At 40.5% G+C, this 20375-nt stretch overlaps 1 protein-coding gene across 4 annotated transcripts in view; it reads left to right on the top strand.

The window, feature by feature from the left end:
* Positions 1–20375, top strand: part of BIO1 (adenosylmethionine-8-amino-7-oxononanoate transaminase) — a 287024-nt gene that overhangs the window by 244961 nt on the left and 21688 nt on the right. For all 4 annotated transcript variants that reach the window (XR_016364885.1, XR_016364884.1, XM_089832134.1 and 1 more), the window contains exons 10-11: positions 4125–4258; positions 4457–4588. Coding sequence is in view for 2 of the 4 variants with exons in the window: in XM_089832134.1 (XP_089688260.1) it covers positions 4125–4258; positions 4457–4588 (266 nt within the window). In the remaining 2 variants the exon portion in view is untranslated. The remainder of the gene's footprint in view (positions 1–4124; positions 4259–4456; positions 4589–20375) is intronic.

Here is a 20375-nt window from a genome sequence, read left to right as displayed (position 1 = left end):
ATTTGTGTTTTCTTGTGGGAGACAAATATATACACAAGTTTGGCAGGTTTTATTTTGGATAAACTGCATCTCGGCTTTTCTTGAGGATATAATATCAGTAGAAGAGAGAACATAAGCATTAACAAAAATGAATACTTGAACATAAGAGATGCTATCACATTCTTGATTCAATAAATTGCACAAACTAATCATTTAAGGAAATAACCTTAGATATTGATAATAGTGAGACTATGTTATTGCTAAGTACATGATATAGGATTATGGCTTGGTGATGAAGCCCAGTGGAATGCTATGCTTGTAGATGGAATATTTACAACACAACTTATATCAGCGACATGTGATGGAATCTCTAGTAGAGATTTTTATTTAAGATGGATTTTCTCTGACGCAGTCTACATAAAACATACATGGGAGATTTCAAAATAGAATTATGATAAAATTCTGGAAGCACCTAATAGCTAACATATTCTTCCTATCAGACCTGCTAAGAAAAAATGCTGATTGTAGTACCATGTGCAGATGAAAAGAAGCAGAGCAAATTCATCCAATGACAAAAAAAAAAGGACCAAGTAATCTCGATTATCAACCATTTATTACATTGATGAAATATTTTTATAGTTGGAATGTGGTCATAATGCGAGTCTGAAAAAATACAAGGGGATAAGTAGAAGTAGATCCATTCCAATGTGACGTTCCCTTTGTAATTTGCCCCAAATTACAATTGCAACAAAATAGGCTTAGGGTTAGGGATTGCCAAGTAAATAGTTTCTTTAATTATCTGATCCATAACTTGAATCCTGCATTCACTAGATGAACGCAAATGCTAACATACAAGCAGATACATAAGTATTTTTTATAATATGAGGATTAGATCCCAATAAATATTATTCCCAAATAAATCAAGGATTAGACTAAAGCAAATATGTCTTCATCATTATGAAGCACTTTAGTTGTATGTGAATTCCAAATATTGATGATGTAGAGTAAGGAGGCATGTTGTGGTGCCCTAATACAGGGGTTCTCCCTCCATACAGTTCTCCATTCTTTTATGGTTGGAGTTAACTGTGATTTACCAACAGTCCCCCAACATAGGAGGTGGGAAGGTACTTGCAGTAGGGTGTCCTTAGCAGTTAGTGCCCTTATAGATGTTCTTCCTTATCTGCCACTGCAACAGAGTGCCCTTAGCTGTTCTCCAGTCTCCCTTATTGCAGACTCTCTCCCATTCCCTTGTGACTGACTATTACAGACAAGTTCTTGTCTTTTTGTTTATTAACAGCAGACCAAGATAAATTATAAAATCACATAGATAAATTAATCATTTTTTCTGCATTATGAATAATAGAATAATATAAGACCCTAGACTCAGAATCTTCTTATTGTTATTCTTGTAAGTTACCGATTCAGATCTGGAAGTGGATGCAGGATGCAGGAATTTTTTCTTTTGGGGGGATGTGGATGTGTGTGTATATCTATGTACCCCAAGGATGCATCCCCGGCCAAAAAACCCATGTTTCTGAGACGGGGATGTCTCGGGGATGGGGGGACGGGTAGGGGACCTCCCCTAGCTGTCCCCAACATTTGCAAATCACTAGGGGACATCTCCGAAACTCGGGGACTTTTGGGAAAGAAAAGGGGGATGGCTTGCTGTCCTTAGTATGGAAAGGGGATGTCCAAAAGTCCGCTAACCGTACCGGGGATGGCCAGCCGTCCCTGTTTTTTGTGAATCTTTAAAAAAATAATTAAAACAAAAAAATTTATTTTGTTTGTCCTTACTTGGTCGTCCAGTGGGCTCTGCCTCTCCAAATGCCCTAAAAGGTGAAAAAAGACCACATTGTGGTTGTTTTGTCATTTGTTTGGTTTTGCTTGTGAAGTTGGAGTGTGTTGCAGCTAGCTGGGGTTTTCATTTTGCAAGAAGAGGTGATTTTTTGCTTCCAAGAGCTTGAGCAGCAGTCTACTTCATTTTTCTATATTTTGTATTCTATGTTGAACTTGAACATGATGATGAAATTTTATGACAGCCCTCTAACCTTTGGGCATATTTAGATTTCCAGATTTTTATGATATTGTTCACTGCTAAACTTATATTTAAATATTTTTGTTCACATATTGGTATGCATGTTGACAATTAAGTACTGAAATCGGTTATTATTTCTTAGATGGCATTCAAATGGTGTATATTAAAGTTCTATAATGTCTAAATGACATGCTTTGTGCTTAGTTTCATATGAATGACATGTATATTTGCAATTTTTAGTGTATATTTTAAAATTTCCCTATATATATATAGTCCCCCCCACCCCTAGTCCCCAAAATTGTCGAAAAAATTTGCCGTCTTAGAAACCCATCCCGCCATCCCCTGCCATCCCTGTCCCGGAAACTCGGAGGAACATAGGTGTGTATATATATATAACTGGTGACTAGCAAATAAATAAGAAATCTGGGTTATGCCAATGCCCCAAAATGGCTGATTACTAACAAATCTGTTTAGTAACAGCAATGACACCTTGAACCAAGACGACCAAATACAGTTCAAACAACAAGTAGAACCAAGATATATATTAATTTGTGACTCATGTGCATCTTGGCTATAAGTATCCTTGGATAACATGTAAATAACTTCCCAGAACTGTCAACTTCCATAGAGAACTAGACGCCCAACCAATGAAGGAAAGTTACAGAAGTATTAATAGTTTGGCCAGCTACAATACGATAGACAGATCAATTCACAGTTTGCCTAGACATATTAGCACAGTATGCCATACTAGGAGATCTTCAATCACATATTTTCGCTCCTAAGGCACCGACATCATCAAGTAGAAAGCACATAAATCCTTTCTTGGACTCTGGGTGCCTGTGGGTGGCATCCTTTTGGCATCCACAGGGCTACCGGATGCACCAGGCTTCCACACACCAGCTTTCGCATCCAGGGTTTCTGAGGAAGAGTTGGTGACTTAGTTATTCTCTGATTAGCCCTTAATTAGTACCAATTTCTGATCGAGTCCTGATTATTTACCCCTTGATTCACAACACAATGTATCCCTTAGTGAGATATATGATTATTTATTGGTAATTTTGAATCATTGATGTATATGTATTATCATATGTTGAAATATAATTCATGGGATCCTTATTTTTAAAAATTCTTTGTTTTCAAATTCTTGTGTGACAATTCTCATTTTCAGAGCTTCTAGAGTCCATCCAGGCTGATATAAACTCCTTTATAGCTTATTTTAGAAATTATGTGAATTTTTATATTCTTAACATTTTTAATCTATGTTTATTCCTATCCTGACTCAGTATAGTGGTTTTTTCTTGATACTTTCCTCATTTCCAGGACTTTTGATGTACATAGAAAATTTATATTAAACAGATAATCTTTTGTGAAATTGAAATAAAGCACTACATATTTTGGATGTGGACTTATATCATGGGTTATAATTTTAACGTAAAAAAATCTGTAGTTGATGGGAAATCTCAAAAATTAGCAGTGTTGGAAAGAATGGTAGAAGAGTGTCACAAGAGGAAAGTCTCTCTTACCTTAAGGGTAGGATAGATTGTTAGTGGCAGATTAATAACCAGGTCTCATCATCCGAGGTGTGAGACATTTAGATGTATTGTTCCCAAAGAGTTTTGGGAAGAGAAAAGAGGTACGTTCTGCAGCAAAGTAGTAGTTGAAACTGATCGGCACTTCATTTTTAAATATGCTGCTTACCATGATATGTGGGGTCAATATGGGAACAACCTGAAGGATGGTTATCTAACTCTAAACCAACTTTTGGGGATGCAATGATTCACGAAACTGCTCATTTTCTGATAAAAATCCATAACCAGAAAACTGACACCGAGAAGAACATGAAGATGGCTTACGGTATGGTTCTTGGTCCTTTAAGACTGTCAGTCTCATGGACGTAATTAAAATTCCTTTGTTTGTTCAATTGTAAATCATACTCATATTGGTGCATGCCTACTCTTGTTTCAATCAATTTCTTCATTGAATTTTGAATTTGCATTACATTTGTTTTGCATTTATTCCTAACATGATACTTGTCATTTTGCTATATTAATCTTTCTACAAAATCATAAGTTCTTGGAAAGTTAATAGCTCTATACTTTTGTACTTGAAGTTATTCATGCTGCTGGTGGAATGCACATGATTGATCCACTTTTCCAGCGGGTGCTTGTCAATGAATGCCAGAAGCATAGAATACCTGTAATATTCGATGAGGTCTTTACTGGTTTTTGGCGCCTTGGAGTTCAGGTATATTAACATGTTAGTTTATCCGGATCTCCTTAGTTTTGTTAATCATTCAAATATCCTGTTTTGCTTCTTCAAAATGTCATTTGAATGTTGTATTCCCCAAGTCAATCTGACTGTCCTGTCCAAGTAGGAAAAAGTTAAGAACCATGGCAGATTGGCTGGTAGAGATTACTATTTACTTTTTCTTGTGCCCTCAAGTCTGCTGCAGAGCTCCTAGGTTGTGTACCAGATATTGCATGCTTTGCAAAGTTGATGACTGGTGGAATTGTTCCTTTAGCTGCTACATTGGCAACAGAATCCATCTTTGAGGCATTTGAAGGGAAATCAAAGGTATTTACAACTTTTTCCAATAATATTACAACTATCTTGCTGTTAACTTCCTTTTACTGTACAGTAGTAATCGGGAGTGATAGTGCTTTCTGGATAAGAATGTATGAATCTGAAAATGCCATTAAGAGACATATGCAGCCTCATATGATTTCTTAGTGGTCTATTTAAATATAACTGATACTCATCGTAGGATTCACCATTATAACTAAATATGACAGAATAGTGACTGGAGTACAGTTGAGTATTTGAGTTTAAGATGCAGCTTTTATAATTTATAGCTTGTAATCACAAGATGAAAAATAATTTATGGAGATGGGAATTTTTGTGTTGCTTCTGATGTGATATAGCTAGTGACACGCATGTCCTTAGGCCATTGGTTTATATTTTTGTAATGAAACGTATGTCCTTGAAAATAATTTGTGTAAAACATAATCAACAATATAAATTTGATCTCTGGTACAGATTGGAATGTTGTCCAATAGTTTCTAACAAACATTATTTATAGATTAACTTTTGCTTGCAAAGAAGCTAGAAGGAAGAGGAATTTGTACCATATTGTGTACCTGCATCGCTGATCATTTTGAGAACTAACAATTGGTTGAAGATATACCTAGTTGTGCACTTTTCCTTCCCACAACCAGTTTTAACTGGACTTAGTTTTGTGATGCTCTTCTGTGTTAGATCTATCTGTTCAGGAAACCAAGACCTAATTGTTCAATTCTTTTGAAAGTGTTTGTTGCCATATTGGTCATTGTTGTTGTTGATGACGATGGATTATGTGCATTCTATCAGCTGTTGTCTTCTGCAAATGAGAAAGCTCTTCTTAGTTTGACTTGTCTAAATGCATGGTAAGAATCTAAAGAGTTTCTGTACACAACTCTATTATCAAATTTGTCTGCCAATGTGGTTTCATGTTTAAATGCTCAAGAATTGAATACTGTGTTCACAATTTGATCGATACTATGGATGTCTACTAAAGGACAATGGACTTGCTTGATAATGCATGTTATTTACGTTCTCTTCAATAACAATTATGTCTTCATTGCTTTATCTTTTGAAGAAATAGGCAGTAGGCAATTTTCAATTCATTCCAATTTTGCAATGGCTGTGTTATAAAGAATAAAACTTAGATCAGATAAGTATTTTAATTTATCTTTTTGAGAACAACACAAATAAAAATAGTGTGCGAGGGCAAAGCTCTCATTTGTTTACCGTACTGGTAAAGAAATCAACGCATACAGACAAGAGAACAAAATAGCAGAATTATATTCGCATATGCCAGACATACATTATGCTTCATAAGATCAGTAATAGTAGATGATGATTTACAATGATCCTAGACGGGATATAAATATTATCTGCCGAACCTTCCCGAAGGAGTCCGTTGGCCACAATCATTATGTCCGCTACAAACCATTTACCCGTCGGCTACAAAATACAAAACACCGACGACAGTCAATCTGTCGGCTACAGAAACACCGCCGGGACCATCCAGTCGGCTGACACCATCCCCCCAAAAAGAACAGTCGTCTCCTGACGACTAACAAAATTAGGAGACAACTTACAGACAACAGAAGAAATACTAGAGAGGGGGCGTCCCAGAAGTGTGCTGTTGGCGACGTAACTCATACACCTGCTCTGTCCTGATGCGGAGATTTGTCTGAATCTGAGAATTAACCTCAACGGCCTCCTTTAGAAGAAGCGCCACATCCATAGCCTGCCTCCTAGCTAACTGCATCTCGTGCTCAGTCGCATCCTTATCTTGGACCGCCGCCTCTATACCTTGCCTAGCCACGTCCCTCTCTTGCATCGCTGTTGCCATATCTTCCAGTAGTGCTGCCCGCTTTGTGGCCCATGCTGCCTGTTGGTCGGCCAAGTCGGCGGCTAGCTTTTTTCTAGCCTCACTCTCAACTGCCACTGATCTCTCTGCTGCAACCCTGTCCGCCTTCGCACATCGATGACCATAATAAACATCCTTGTACAATCTCACAATCCCATGTGCCAGCCTCATTAGAGGGGTGTCACTAGGTCCCAAGTCCGGCTCAGTAGCCCAATCTGCCAACATCTCAACTGTCTCCACCGCCGGCCAACCCTTGTTTACAAAACAAGTCTGAAATCGTCAAGGATAGATCCCACAGATATATGCTCTAATCAAATGCCACTCCCTCCGTTGAGTCAGGGCCTGAATTGCCACATCGTGTCCCTTCTTCAATGCAGACTTCATAGTCCTGAGGTAATCCCGGCACCTGTCCTCATCCGACCTGTAATCCTCCTTGGCGAAGTCCTCCAATGACCATTCCGCATCCCTATGCTCCTCATCAGCGGGAGCCATGCCCACATCCGGTGCTGCCTCCTCTGTTGTCGGCGCAACCACGGCATGTGGCATTCCCTCCTCCTGAAGCTGAGGCTCTGGTACTACCGGTGATGTTCTTGAACGCCTAAGAGACTAAATGGACAGACCCTGCTTGGTAGGAGTGAGTCGGAACTGCTGCCTCAGAAACACACTAGCTCTATCCATCACCTCCGGTTGGTCTGACTGCGCGAGCTCCATGTTCTCCTCTGGTACTGGCTGGGCTAACTTGGCCTCTGCTAAAAAAGATGACGAAACAGTGACAACTGCATCACAATCAATGACCTCCAATCGAACCTGCGGCTCAGGCTCTCTGTGAGACTGCGACGGTGACATCTGCTGGTACAACTAGAATCATCTCTGCTACAGCTTTCAGTAATATCTCGATGACTGTCCGCAAGGCAACATCTATCGCTGTCTGTGGGACCATCTTCGTCATTGTTCGCAGGACATCGACCTCCGCTGGAGGAGTCATGAGGATCGGGGCATGGCGCTCGCCAAACGGCGGAATAACTATCAGAAAGGTAGTCAAGTGCGCTGAAGTTGACAGTTGAGGAGGGGTAAAGAATGTGGGCCCACTACCCGCTGCCTCAATGCCAACTTCCGCCGAAGTGCTCTCCTCTTCTTCCACAGACTCAGCCCCATCACTCACCGAAGTGCCCTCCCGTTTGCTGTCTGTCTCTCCGGAAGCATCTAGTCCGCGAAGTACTTTCTTGTGGCCTGTTGCTGATCCTCCTGTATCCAAGTGTCGCCAATAGAATATGGGAGGCTCCTCATCTGCCAACTTGCCCCTTGGAGGAGCCTCAAAATCATCCAGTGGAATCTGGCTCGTTGCAACCTCCAGAAACAACCCGATGGCATGGTGCAGCATAAAAAATGTTCGCTGCTGAAGGGTCATAAATTCCTCCATCTTGTCAGCCAGGATTGAGGCCCAATCATATACCACTCCCTGCATGATGCCATTCATAAACACAATCTGCGGTAATGCTATATCTGAAGCTCGAGTGGCACCTGTCAACCTGCTCTTGATGACGTCCATGATACACCGCCAGTGACCCTCCCGAATAAAGTCCTTGCGAAGCCCTCTGCACTTTGACCCCTGAACTGCTGCCTCCCGCTCCACGGGTGTAAGATCCCGACACACTAGATCTATCCAATGCTCCTTCCGTTCTCGTGAGAGTTTATGGTTCTTGATTTCCACTTTCCTCCCATCGGGGCCAGGGATGCCGAAAACCCTAGTGAAATCTCTAGGTTTAAAGGACACCGTCATCTGCTGCTTTTTGTACAGGAATGTACTTGTTCTACTTCGGGCGCTATATGTCTTTATCATGGTGCGCAATACTGATTCAAACAATCGGATGGAAAAGATGGGAAGCTGGATGGCCCAATGCACTTGTGCCCGCATTAAAATCTGTTTAATCTAGTCTGCCTCTGGGGTCTCCTGCCACCACCTCCGGCATTCGCTCCCACTAAGACTCAAACTGGACGGTGAGATAAATGAGTTCCTCCTTGGTCTTCTATTTCTTGCTGCTGGAACCGGAGGGGCCTGCAACTCGAATCCCTGATGCCAAAACCCTTGAATTCTTGTCCATATTTGCTGCCAATTGACTCTTCCACGGCTTTCGCTTGCTCGCTGACTCCATGCAAAAATGGCTTATTTTCTCTTATACAAGTTTCCTCCATGTGTTAGAAGCACACTCCCCGCGGGGAAATACTGTCTGCTATGATGCTCACAATCAGTGAGAGATGAAAACAGCCTCCAAGGATGAGCACAGGGCAAAATAAAGGATGGTTACTCTTAGCGTCAACAATCACGAATTGTAACCTGCACAAAATTTCGACCATTCCTTCTCAATTTCCACTTGCTGGTGGGAAGAAACCCTGTACTGCTAAAAATCAAATCTTCCCATGGCAATGACGGCTTTTGTGCGCTCTCAAGGAAGACTCCGCAGAGAAACAAGCCCCTCGTGATCCACCTGTATACCTAGGAATCCATTCGAGTTGAGATTCTAGCCACTCTGATGCCCACTTCAACGTATTAGCCTTAACCATTTCCGCCTTAGATCTTGATGATTTTTCTTTTAAAATAAAATAAAATGGAGGAAATCCTAATTCACCCGCAGGAGAGTGTTATTCCCACCTGTTGGTCTTCCTCTGGATCGAACACGGGAACTGCAGAGCACACAAATTGATCTTGTTCTCCTATGCGGAATCGCTTGAATTTGTTTCTGGAAGACGTGAATATACCTCCTACGCGAAAAAGGAATCATGAAGTTTGAACATAGAACTCTGCGGGCAGTGTTATCTTAGAACAACCTTCGCATGAATACCCCGCGGGAAGAGAGTCAAGCAATAGCAAGGAATGTGCGTTAGGAGTGAACGGAACGATCTCGCAATGCCGGCAAATGCAAAGGAGGGAATAATACTTCAGTTTTAGCAGCCCCGCGGACCTGGCAAATGCAAAGGAGGGAACGATATGTCGTTTTTAGCAACCCCGCGGACACTCGCAGAGATGTGCCCGCGGGCCATCTCCCGCGGGAGGCTACCCGAGGAACCATCTCCCGCGGAGATGTGCCCGCGGGTCATCTCTCGCGGAGAGTTGCCCGTGGGGCATTCTCCTGCGGCCTTTACTCTTTTTTTGTTTTTTTTTTAAAATTTTTTTTTTTTTTCAAAAATTAAATTATAGAGGTACCTCCATTTGGCGTCGCCACCTCACAGTCTTTTAATGATGATGACGGAGAATTCATGTGAGCACTGGGCGACAACGACACCCTTCTTGCACGGTATATTTTCAATTTAGATCTGTTAACTGACTGAGGCACCTCCTGTCCGTCCAACATCGATAGTTTGATCGCTCCATTGTCACCAACCTCCTGGATCTGGTATGGTCCAACCCACCACACCTTAAATTTTCTTGGCTTGATTTCATTGCGACCATCATACTTCAATACTAACTGTCCCGGCTGGAATCTCCTACGTTTCAGATGCTTATCATGCCAGACCTTGCGTCTGTTCTGTGCCACTTCCGTCGCCCACTGTGCCAGCAATCGCTTCTCCTCTAGCTCATTTAGATTGTTTAACTGCTCTTGTAAGCTTCTGTTGTCATCCAACTTGTTTTCCAACGCTATTCGCAGACTCGGGATCATGAATTCCGCTAGGACTACCGCTTCCTGTCCAAACATTAACTGGAATGGTGTGTGCCCTGTGTCACCTTGTATGCTGTGCGGTAAGCCCACAGGGTGGCGGGTAAGTTTTCCTCCCAATCAGCACCTTCAACCGCACAGGATTTGTAGATGATGGAGACTAAGATTTTATTGGTAGCTTCGGCCTGTCCATTTGCTCTTGGATAATACGGACTTGACAATGAATGATAAATCTTGAACTAGGCGGTGAGCAAGCAGATGACATGATTAACAAAATGACCTCCCCTATCACTTGTTAATTGTAATGGGATTTCATACTTGGTAATGATCTGTTCATAAATAAATTTCGCCGTGTTGACGGCTGAGTTATCTGGTAACGCACGTGCCTCCACCCACTTGGTCAGGTACTCCGTTGCAACAATGATGTACCGGCACCGTCGAGTCTTGCTCACCCTCAGTGGTCCAATGAAATCTAATCCCCATCTCTCAAAAAGTTCTTGCGCATGTGAGGGGTGAAGTGGCATAAAATCTCTCTTCAGCAGCTTCCCGGCCCATTGGCAAGTGTCACATCTGACGATCCATTCCCGCGCGTCATTGTACACCGTCGGCCACTAGAGACCTGCGTGCAATATCTTCCGTGCAGTGGTGTCGGGCCCCATGTGTCCTCCCGTGGGACCCTCATGTGCTTCTTTTAACACCTGCGGTATCTCCTCTTCCAGCACTTACCGCTGAAGAATACGATCCGGCCCCATTTTGTAGAGCAATCCATTGATCAATTGAAATGTGCGACTCCTAATTATCAACTTGCGCCTATCATTCGGTGACATCCCAGTGGGACACTGTCCTGTTGACAGGTACTCGCCAATACTCCTGTACCATTCTGGCAGTACCCCAATCTGAAATAGCTGCGCGTCAGGGAAGTTGTCATTCACACCCTTCGTTGGTTCCCCTGTTTTGATCTACGACAGGTGGTCGGCACTGACATGTTTCTTTCCTGGCCGGACAATGATTTTGAAAGTGAATTCCTGCACTAGTAGTAGCCATCTGCTGATCCTCCCTTGGATGACAAGTTTATTAATCATGTACAACAGGGCCTGGTGATCAACATAGAACACAAACGATGTAGCAAGCAAATGATGACGGAATTTTTGCACAGCATAGACCATTCCCAATGCTTCTCTTTTAGTCGTGCTGTAGTTCTGCTCGACCTTTGATAACAACCGGTTGGCAAACTATATCGAGTGATCTAGTCTGTGGTTACCAGTCTGTGCTAGGGTCGCGCCGATTGCATAGTTGGAGGCATCCACATGAACATGAAACTCTTTATTCCAGTCTGGATATGCCAGGATGGGTGCCGTAGCCAGTCGTACCTTTAGCCCTTCAAATGCCTCGTCCTGCTCTTTATCCCATCTAAATGATTCTTCCTTGCAGGTTAACTTATCCAACGGGTGGGACACCTTGTCGAGATCCGTCTTTAATCCTTCCTTACAGACAATGTGTCTGAGTAGTCTTTCGTGCGGAACCATGAATCTGCACTTCTTGGGATTCAATGCTAGCCGGGCTCTGCGACATCTCTCCATGCATTCACCGAGTGCTGCCAGGTGTTCGTCTTCCGTGCTAAATATTGACCAATCATCCAGGAAGGCTTTGAAGTTTCCCACGGACATCCTGTCGAAGATATGCAGTATAATCCGTTGGAATGTGGCCGACGCGTTACACAACCCAAATGGCATCCGGTTGTATGCGTAGACCCCATCTTCGATGACAAACGTTGTCTTCAACTTATCCTCCTCCGCTATAGAAATCTGATTGTATCCGAAGAACCCATCCATAAAGGAGTAGATTTCATGTCCCGTGACCTCCTCCAGAATGCTATTTATGAATGGAATCGGAAAAGGGTCCTTGATCGTTACTGCATTCAGGCATCTGAAATCGACACATATCCGGATCTGAGTAGTATCCTTCTTCAATGAGATGACTATCAGCGACACCCATTCGTTGGTCTGTACCTTGAAGATAATGCCAGCTTCCAGCATCCGGTTGATTTCCTCCATAACCCGTGCCGCATAGTTCTTGTTCATCCTGTAGGGTCGCTTTCGTACAGGTACAGCTCCCTCCACCAGTGGGATGCGGTGCACACACAATTCTAGCAATACTCCCTTGAGGTCCTTGTATGTCCATGCAAATACATCCTTGTACTCTAGAAATATCTTAAATGCCGCGGCCTTGAGTACTGGATCCCAATTATCTCCGACCAGTATGTTCTTCGGCTCTGCCTCGTCCCCCAAATTCATCGTTTGCAGCGTAGCTTCATTATACTTGATTGTCTCCCCTTCACTGAATGCATGGGCAGGTGTAACATCCAACGGTGCCTCCCCCTCCTTTACTTCACTAAACTCCTTCGGATATTCGTTCTCAATTGACAGAACATTGCAGCTGTGAAATAATTCATAGTCCTCCATTTGCCAGTGGTAGAGACCGTTGACGGAATCCAAGTCGTCATCCGTTGATCCCCCATCCAATCGGAACGCCCTCCTAATCCGGTTCCATCCATTGTTTGCCTTCATCCTCCTCTCCCTCAGAATTTGACGACAGGGCCTCTTCCCCTACCATTTGGGTATGCAGATCAATGACGAATCGGCGGCCTTTACTTTCCAGTGACAAGGTGTTCTTCTTCCAGTCGTGTCCGGCTCTTGCTTCGATAAGCCACCCGCGGTCCAGGATGGCGTCATAGCCTTTCCTCTTCAAGGAAATCACCATGAAATCCATCAGGAACGGCTGAGTGCCAATGGTTACTGGTTGTGCCATGAGAATACCTAGTGGTTTAATGCCATGTTGATCGGTGGTCAGCAGCTGAAATCTCGGAGGCCACAATGTCGGCTGTCCAAGTTTCCTCTAGGTTTCTTCTAGCAATACATTTACGCCGGACCCTCCGTCAACTATTGTGTCTGTGAGAACATGTCCAAGGATCCCCATCTTGACGACTGTAGGGTGTCGTCTGGATGTCAGCGCCAGCAACATTTGATCTTCTCCTCCTATAGCAATTTCCTTTTCCTTCCCTTGACTTGGTTCTCCTGGTGACTTTTCCTTCCCTTGACTTGATTCTCCTGCAATATTTGAAAGAGCAGATCGAAGTTGAGGCATGGTGAGAAGCAAATCATTTACCTTTACTCGCACCTCCATTTGCAAAATTTTCCGTACTATGTTTTGTTCTGCGAAATTCCTCGCTGAAGTGCCGGTGGTGTCCAGAGGTGTTGCTGCTTGGGATACTTTTCCAACCTCTGCTCGTGCTTCCGCAAATTTCCTTTTCTCTTCGGCGGGGTCCGGGTATTCTTTTGCTTGTTGCCGCATAATTGCCAAAGCTTCTTCCTCATCCGCCCCGATAGTGATCAAGTTCACTTCGGATTTTGGACACTTTGAGTCGTCGTGATCGTCGGGTCCGCACCATCGGCACAATAGTTGAGGTGTATTTGCTGTTGGACACTCCCGCGCAAAATGCCCCCACAAGTTACATGCGTGGCACTGAATAATTGGCCGTCCATTTGCATCATACTGGATCCGGCTTCTGCTCGTATTGGTATTGTTATTGTTGTTGTCATTGTTCTGTCCACGCCGATTATTCCTGTATCCTCCGGATGTAGCACCGACGGTATTTGTGTTTCCGCTACTACCCGACGGGGAAGTCTCCTATGTGAGAAGCACCTGCAGAGGTCCTCTTGTCTTCATGTTAAAGGGGCACTCTTTTGTCGAATGGCCCATGATTTGACAAATGTCGTAGAATTGATTCTTTGGACATGATCCTTTAGTATGACCGTCGGTCTTGCACTCCGTGCACCATAGCTCACTGCCTTTTGGCTCCTTGTGCATGTTTTTAAACTCCATCATCATGCAAACCATATCTTTCTGTAGGGCACAAACCTTCTTGCTGCTGCCTTCGTCGTCGCTACTATCATCTTTGGCAGGCTCGTCGTCATCAGAATCAGAGGAGCTAGTTTTCTTCTTCTTTGTCTTCTGCTCACTTTCAAGGTCCAGTGCTCTGTTATACGCGTCCACATATGACGACGGTGGCACAATTTTCATTTTCCTCCGCAATTTCGAGCGTAGGCCGTCTAAGAACCATCTTTTCTGCAATTCGTCTGCCGGCTTGCTTTCCATTTTGTTTATTAAGTACAGTTTCGTGCTTCCCCTGTTTGTAATTGAAAATCTCTGGTACGATTTCATTATCATCCCGCAAGAGTTTAAATTCTGCCAGGAACTCTTTTTTAATGTTATCCCAACTATTTAGCTTTTGTGGATCCGTATCTGAAAACCAATCAATCGCCACACCCCATAGGGTTGCCGGAAATTGCCTGACCCATTCGTTGGCATCTGTGATTCTATTTGCTCGCTAGATCATCTCACATGTCTTACAATGTCGGATGGGGTCAGCTATACCATCGCCCTCAAACTTCGGTAGCTTTTCTTTGGGTCCCGCCATCACAACTGAATTTGGTAGAGAGGCGTTACTGGGTCCTGCAACACTGGCGCTGTTTACTCCCACGCCGGAGGTCTGCACTCCCACACCGGCGATCTGCACTCCCACACTGGCAGTCTGAACTCCCACACCGGCGGTCTGCACTCCCACACCGGAGGTGTCGATAGCTATGAACCTTGGTGAAGAAGAAGGATCTTCTGAAGTTGTTTCTTGCAGAAGTCTATCCCGGACGAAGAGGTCACTCCACGCTTGTGCTCCCTCGACACTGCGAGCCGTGCGAATTGATTGTCTTCTGTCTGAATTTTCTTCCGTCGGCAAACACAAATTCAAGAACTCCTCCCGTGCTTCTTCCACCAATTCCACCCGCTGCGGAGTCTCCTCCAACAATTCTTCGGAGCTCCAATTTCCGTTGGCAATCTTTTGAAATCTCCGTCAGCATTCGGCTTGCTGTGCCAGAATTAAATTCTCTTGCATAGTACGGATTCCATCCTTTCCCTTGACCTTATTTCGATCCTTGTTGAGCTGATTTGGTATTAATCTTCATTCCTCCCACCTTCCAAATTCATAAGGCAACGACGCCAAATGTTTACCGTTTTGGTAAAGAAATCAACGCATACAGACAAGAGAATAGAATAGCAGAATTATATTCGCATATGCCAGACATACATTATGCTTCATAAGATCAGTAATAGTAGATGATGATTTACAATGATCCCAGACGGGATATAAATATTATCTGCTGAACCTTCCCGAAGGAGTCCGTCGGCCACAATCATTATGTCTGCTACAAACTATTTACCCGTCGGCTACAAAATACAAAACACCGACGACAGTCAATCTGTCGGCTACAGAAACACCATCGGGACCATCTAGTCGGCTGACATCATTAGATTGAAAGTGGAAGCTCTTTAAGAAACTAAAATGAACCCAAGCACTAAGCTATAGACAAAATCTGAGTTACCAATTCAGATGTGGATCCGGAAGCGGGTGTAGGATGCAGGATTTTTTTTTTGGGGGGAGGGGGAGATGCGGATACATATATGTTATTTTTTCAAATACATACATACATAAATGCATACAACATAAACACACAGTTATAGTATGCATATGCAAATAAATGAAAGAAATTTACAAAATTAAAACACTTGATAGCTTATAAATTCACCAATGCATATTCAAATACTCAATAAGATTATAAAATATAAACCTTATGAATGATATGAATATCATATATGTCTATGTTCATGATTCTAGTGCAAATCAGCAAATCATCACAACTAAAAAATCAAGATATAGTTTATCATTCAATGTCACAACTATAAAATCAAAGTATAGTTCATCAGTCAATGTTTATCAATCCGAATCTGTATCATATGGATTCGCATTAAACTCATCATCAATATCTTCATCTCCTCCAACTGCTGCAAGTTCAAGATCAATTGAACCAAAAGTGGTTCTACTTGTGCTAGATACACCATGTGTCATGATGTTATTGACATTAGTATCCGTGATTGTGATAAAATCTTGAATCGTTGCATCCAAGTTTGCACACTCAAGTTCTACATCCCAAAGCTTGGCTGCCCCTTCTTTGTAGTGATCCTCCTTCTGTGACAAAAGATGCAAGTTGGTATGAATGAAAGCCATGTCTTTAGGTTTTTTAGAGCCCAACTAGTTATGCTTTTCTAAGCGGATAAAGGAGTATGCACTCCAATTCCTTGTAGCAGCAGAAGAACTTGCAACCTAGATAATGTTCACAATTACAAAATTAATTATTAAGCTAAAACATAAAAATGTAAACCAATTTAATGAATTGTAGAATACATGTGGTAAAAGAAAAGTGAAAAACAAATAAAACTTACTTGGGAGAGGATTTTAATTGTGAGAGGTTATAGATGCTTGAATGATTGACCATAGAGGTACCACCTAAGTCATAGGGTTCGCCGAATTTTTGGCTTGAAATTCAAAATTCAGAGAACCCTAAAAAATAAAAAAATAAACATAAAAATTCGCTACAAATTCGTATGGTAGAGGAAAATCTTCTCGTTTTGTGGAAATAATAATTTATTGATCATTGTTTTAGGGTTTTTGGCCAAAAGTATTATAAATAAATCGGTTCCCTTTTTTGTAATGCATCAACAAAAGCCTTGAGTTTTAGGGGTTTCTGAAGGATGACGACCTGTTTGTCCATTGAGCGTGTGAAGCAAGATGAATGGTTGATGGTTTTCAGCATTTAGCAGTCTGGTTTTAAGCATTTGAAGCTGCAATGACTGGTCGATGAGTGATTGTGGAAACAATATTGCAACGTGAGTGAACTTTTTTGCCCCAGCAGTAGCCACCTCTGTTCGAAAATCTCGTGAATCTCCCTGTCGCCGACATCTCGACTACTCTATTCAAACTTCAAATTGCCACTAACAGATACCAAGTAGGTGTCGAGATTTTTTCATTTCATTTGTTTCCAGTTTTAGGTTTATTATAATTGAAGTATATGTATTGTATATTTTTTATATTGAATAATATTTTTAGGTTAAACCTTATCTTTTTATTATAATATATGTTTGTTTATTTATTTATTATTTAAAGCATCATATATTTTTTGTTTTTACATTTTTCTATTTTGTAAACCCAAAATAAATAAACTATAAATATTAAAAATTAAAAATTTGAAACAATAATAAATTAAATTATTAAGTTAGTAAATATAATATTTTAATATAAATATTTATATTAAACAATAAGATCTTAAACACTAAAATAGTAATAGATTTATATTTTAATATCAATGTTTGTTAAAAAACAGTAATACTTTATTTCATATTAAATTATTTCGTAAATTTATGTTAAAATATTATATTTATTTTTGTAATTTTTTTATATTTTATTTTGTAATTATTTAGTTTTGTATGTAATATTTGTTTTTTTAAAGTAAACTACAAAATAATTACACTTACTATCTTTGTTTATTATTAATATTACTAATTAATTTATAATATATTATTTTATTTATTGTTTTTAATTTTTATATGAAAAAACTAATGTATATAAACATAGAAAACCTATTATGCTTTTATTCTATATTTTAAATCATATAGTTTAAGGATTTTTTTTTTTTAATTTAGTGATTTTACTTTGTTTTTAATGTTTAATATACTTTAATTTAATTTTTTGTATGTCCTTATTGAAATTTGGTATTTATTTATGCTTCATTATAGAGTCCAAAATAATTATTTCTTATATTTCATTTTAATATCTTTAAAAAACATTGAATGATTTGTAATAAAAATATTAATTCTTTGTTTTGTATCATGCACGTTGTAATTGAATGACTCCCAAAAAATTAGAGTCTAAAGTATGGAAATATGTGACAAAAGATGGTGCTAAACTCTACTGTACTAATTGTACGAAAGATTTAATAGCAAGTCTAACAAGGGCAAGAGACCACTTGTTATTAGTGGGGGCACTGGAGGAGGGGTTAGAGCATGTCCAAAAGTGACTGATGAAATGTTAGCTGATATAGAAAGAGAACTAACCCTTATGATCGAAGCTGACCGCAAAAAGATACAAAAAAAACAAAGAATTCAAGAGGATGTGTCTAGGTTCACATTTGTTTCGTCTTCTAGTTTGCTCAAGTCTACAGCCACAGGTGCAATAAAACAAAGTGGAACATTAAACAACTTTTGGAAACCAATAGAGATATTCTTTAAAAGAGATGCAATTGTGAAAATAATAGAGTTTGGCAAAGGTTACACACCTCCATCTTGAGAGGCTTCTAGAAAAACTCTTTTAAAGAGGTCCAAAGGTAGAGTGACAGGAAAGTTAGTTGAGGTCAAAGCCTCTTGGAATGCAATGCGTTGCACTATATTGAGTGATGGGTGGTCAGATATATGTCATAAGCCTTTGATTAATGTTTTAGTGGCTTCCCCTGAAGGAATTGTGTTCTTGAAAGTGATTGACACGATCAATCAAAAGAAAAACTTCCGAGTATACTTTCCAGATATTAGAAGAAGCCATTAGTGAAGTAGGGGTGGAAAATGTGGTTCAGGTAGTTACTAATAGTGCAACAAATTGTGTAGGAGTTAGGAAGTTGATTGTAGAGAAGTAACCACAGATTTATTGGAGCCCATGTGCAGCCCATTGTTTGGATTTGTTGCTTTATGACTTGGCCAAGTTCCCATTGATACATGAAGCAATTTATAAAAGGAGAGTAGTTGCAAATTTCATTAGAAACCATCGTCTCACATTGAGTCTTTACAGGCAACATGCATTTAGAGAGTTGTTGAGATCTTGTGACACAAGGTTTTCTTCATTCTATATCACATTGAGGGGGGTAATTGAAGAAAAAACAGCTTTGTGATCTGTGATTTGTTCTAATGAGTCGGAAAATTCAGCACTTTCTAAAAGTGATAAAGGGAAAAACATAGAGCAAATCATTTTAAACAACAATTTTTGGGAAAGTGGATTAAAGGTTTCAAACATGTAACAGCTGGTTTAACTACTAACTAATTTCATCCTTAAACTATCTAAATTATAAATCATATTCACTTGACATAGAATTCAAAAACGGTTTAAAAACTGACATTAAGTCTACTTTGCTTTTCTATTGAAACAAGTTTATCATTAACTAATAACTGATATAAATCTAAACTAATTGTAGATTACTGAAATGAAAAATGCAGTTTAATATGCTCTTGAACAACTAACTAAATTTTCAGGTAATAACTAAATTTTCAGTAAAGAAACTTACAGCTTGAAAAGAAAATTAATGAACTTACAAGTTAAATAGAACTTACTGTTTTTAGTTGAGAAACTTTCTAATTGGCTGTCCAAGCTCTGGCTTTGGTGAGAGGAGAAGCATTATCATAGGCTTAACCTCCCAACTGCGGACCTTTTTACTTACCCATAGGTTCTAAATTAATAGAACGGCCCTCCCTACCCTGAGGTTGGGCATGGGACATTCATTGATCCAGCCATCAGAGTAATCAGGTGGGTTGAGGTCCCAACAGCTATTTGGAAAAATAATTGAAGCATCAGGACAACAATGCGATCAATTTGTTGTGGCAAGTCTGCCTATTACCACTCTAGCCAAGGATTTCGAAATGTGGGTTTATAACCCGATCTCCACCACTCAGCTTGACAACTAATTTCGAAAGTGGAATTTGCATGAGCTAATTTTATTAGATTTAAGTTATATAATAATGGTTATTGATTTCATTCATGTATTTCTTTTACAGGTTCATCTACACCTCACCATAATTAGGCCATCAGGCCGGTGACTCTTTGGTGCCTGAACATTTGTCCTTAATTGTAAATCTTACACCTTCATCACCTCATTCTAGCATTAGCTGGGTGATATCCTTGCTCTCATTTCTGTTTATCTGTTATTGAATCACATTTTCCAGAGATTAAAAAGTAAAGTTTTTAAAGAAAAATCTTCAGGCAGTACTCATACAGATTTGGTATAGTTAATTGTATTATGCTCTTTCAAGACATTCGACTGAAAGAAATTTCTTTGGACATATGACAATACTGAACTAAGGTACTTTCTTGTTTCAGTATATGCGAGTATAAATTCTGATTTGAAAAGATGGATTCAGATATTCTATCGAGGATGGCATTTTATAACAAAGCATGGAAATGATTCTAATAGAAGCCGACTCAACTGTGCAGAGTTAAATGAAAAGGAAAGAGATTATAAGATACCATCTTGCATAACACACTTGCTCTAACATAGCATGAAAAAGATTTAGTAAAAGCCGACTTAGCTGTGCAAGGTAAAAAGGAAAAAGAAGGAAATTGTGATACACCATCTTACGTGACACACTT

This window comes from Cupressus sempervirens, chromosome 5, assembly GCF_028749045.1.
Source record: "Cupressus sempervirens isolate cs-2001-9-10 chromosome 5, ASM2874904v1, whole genome shotgun sequence".
Classification (NCBI taxonomy): domain Eukaryota; kingdom Viridiplantae; phylum Streptophyta; class Pinopsida; order Cupressales; family Cupressaceae; genus Cupressus; species Cupressus sempervirens.
The sequence above is the reverse complement of the archived record's forward strand: the minus strand, read 5'-3'. Positions and strand labels throughout refer to the sequence as shown.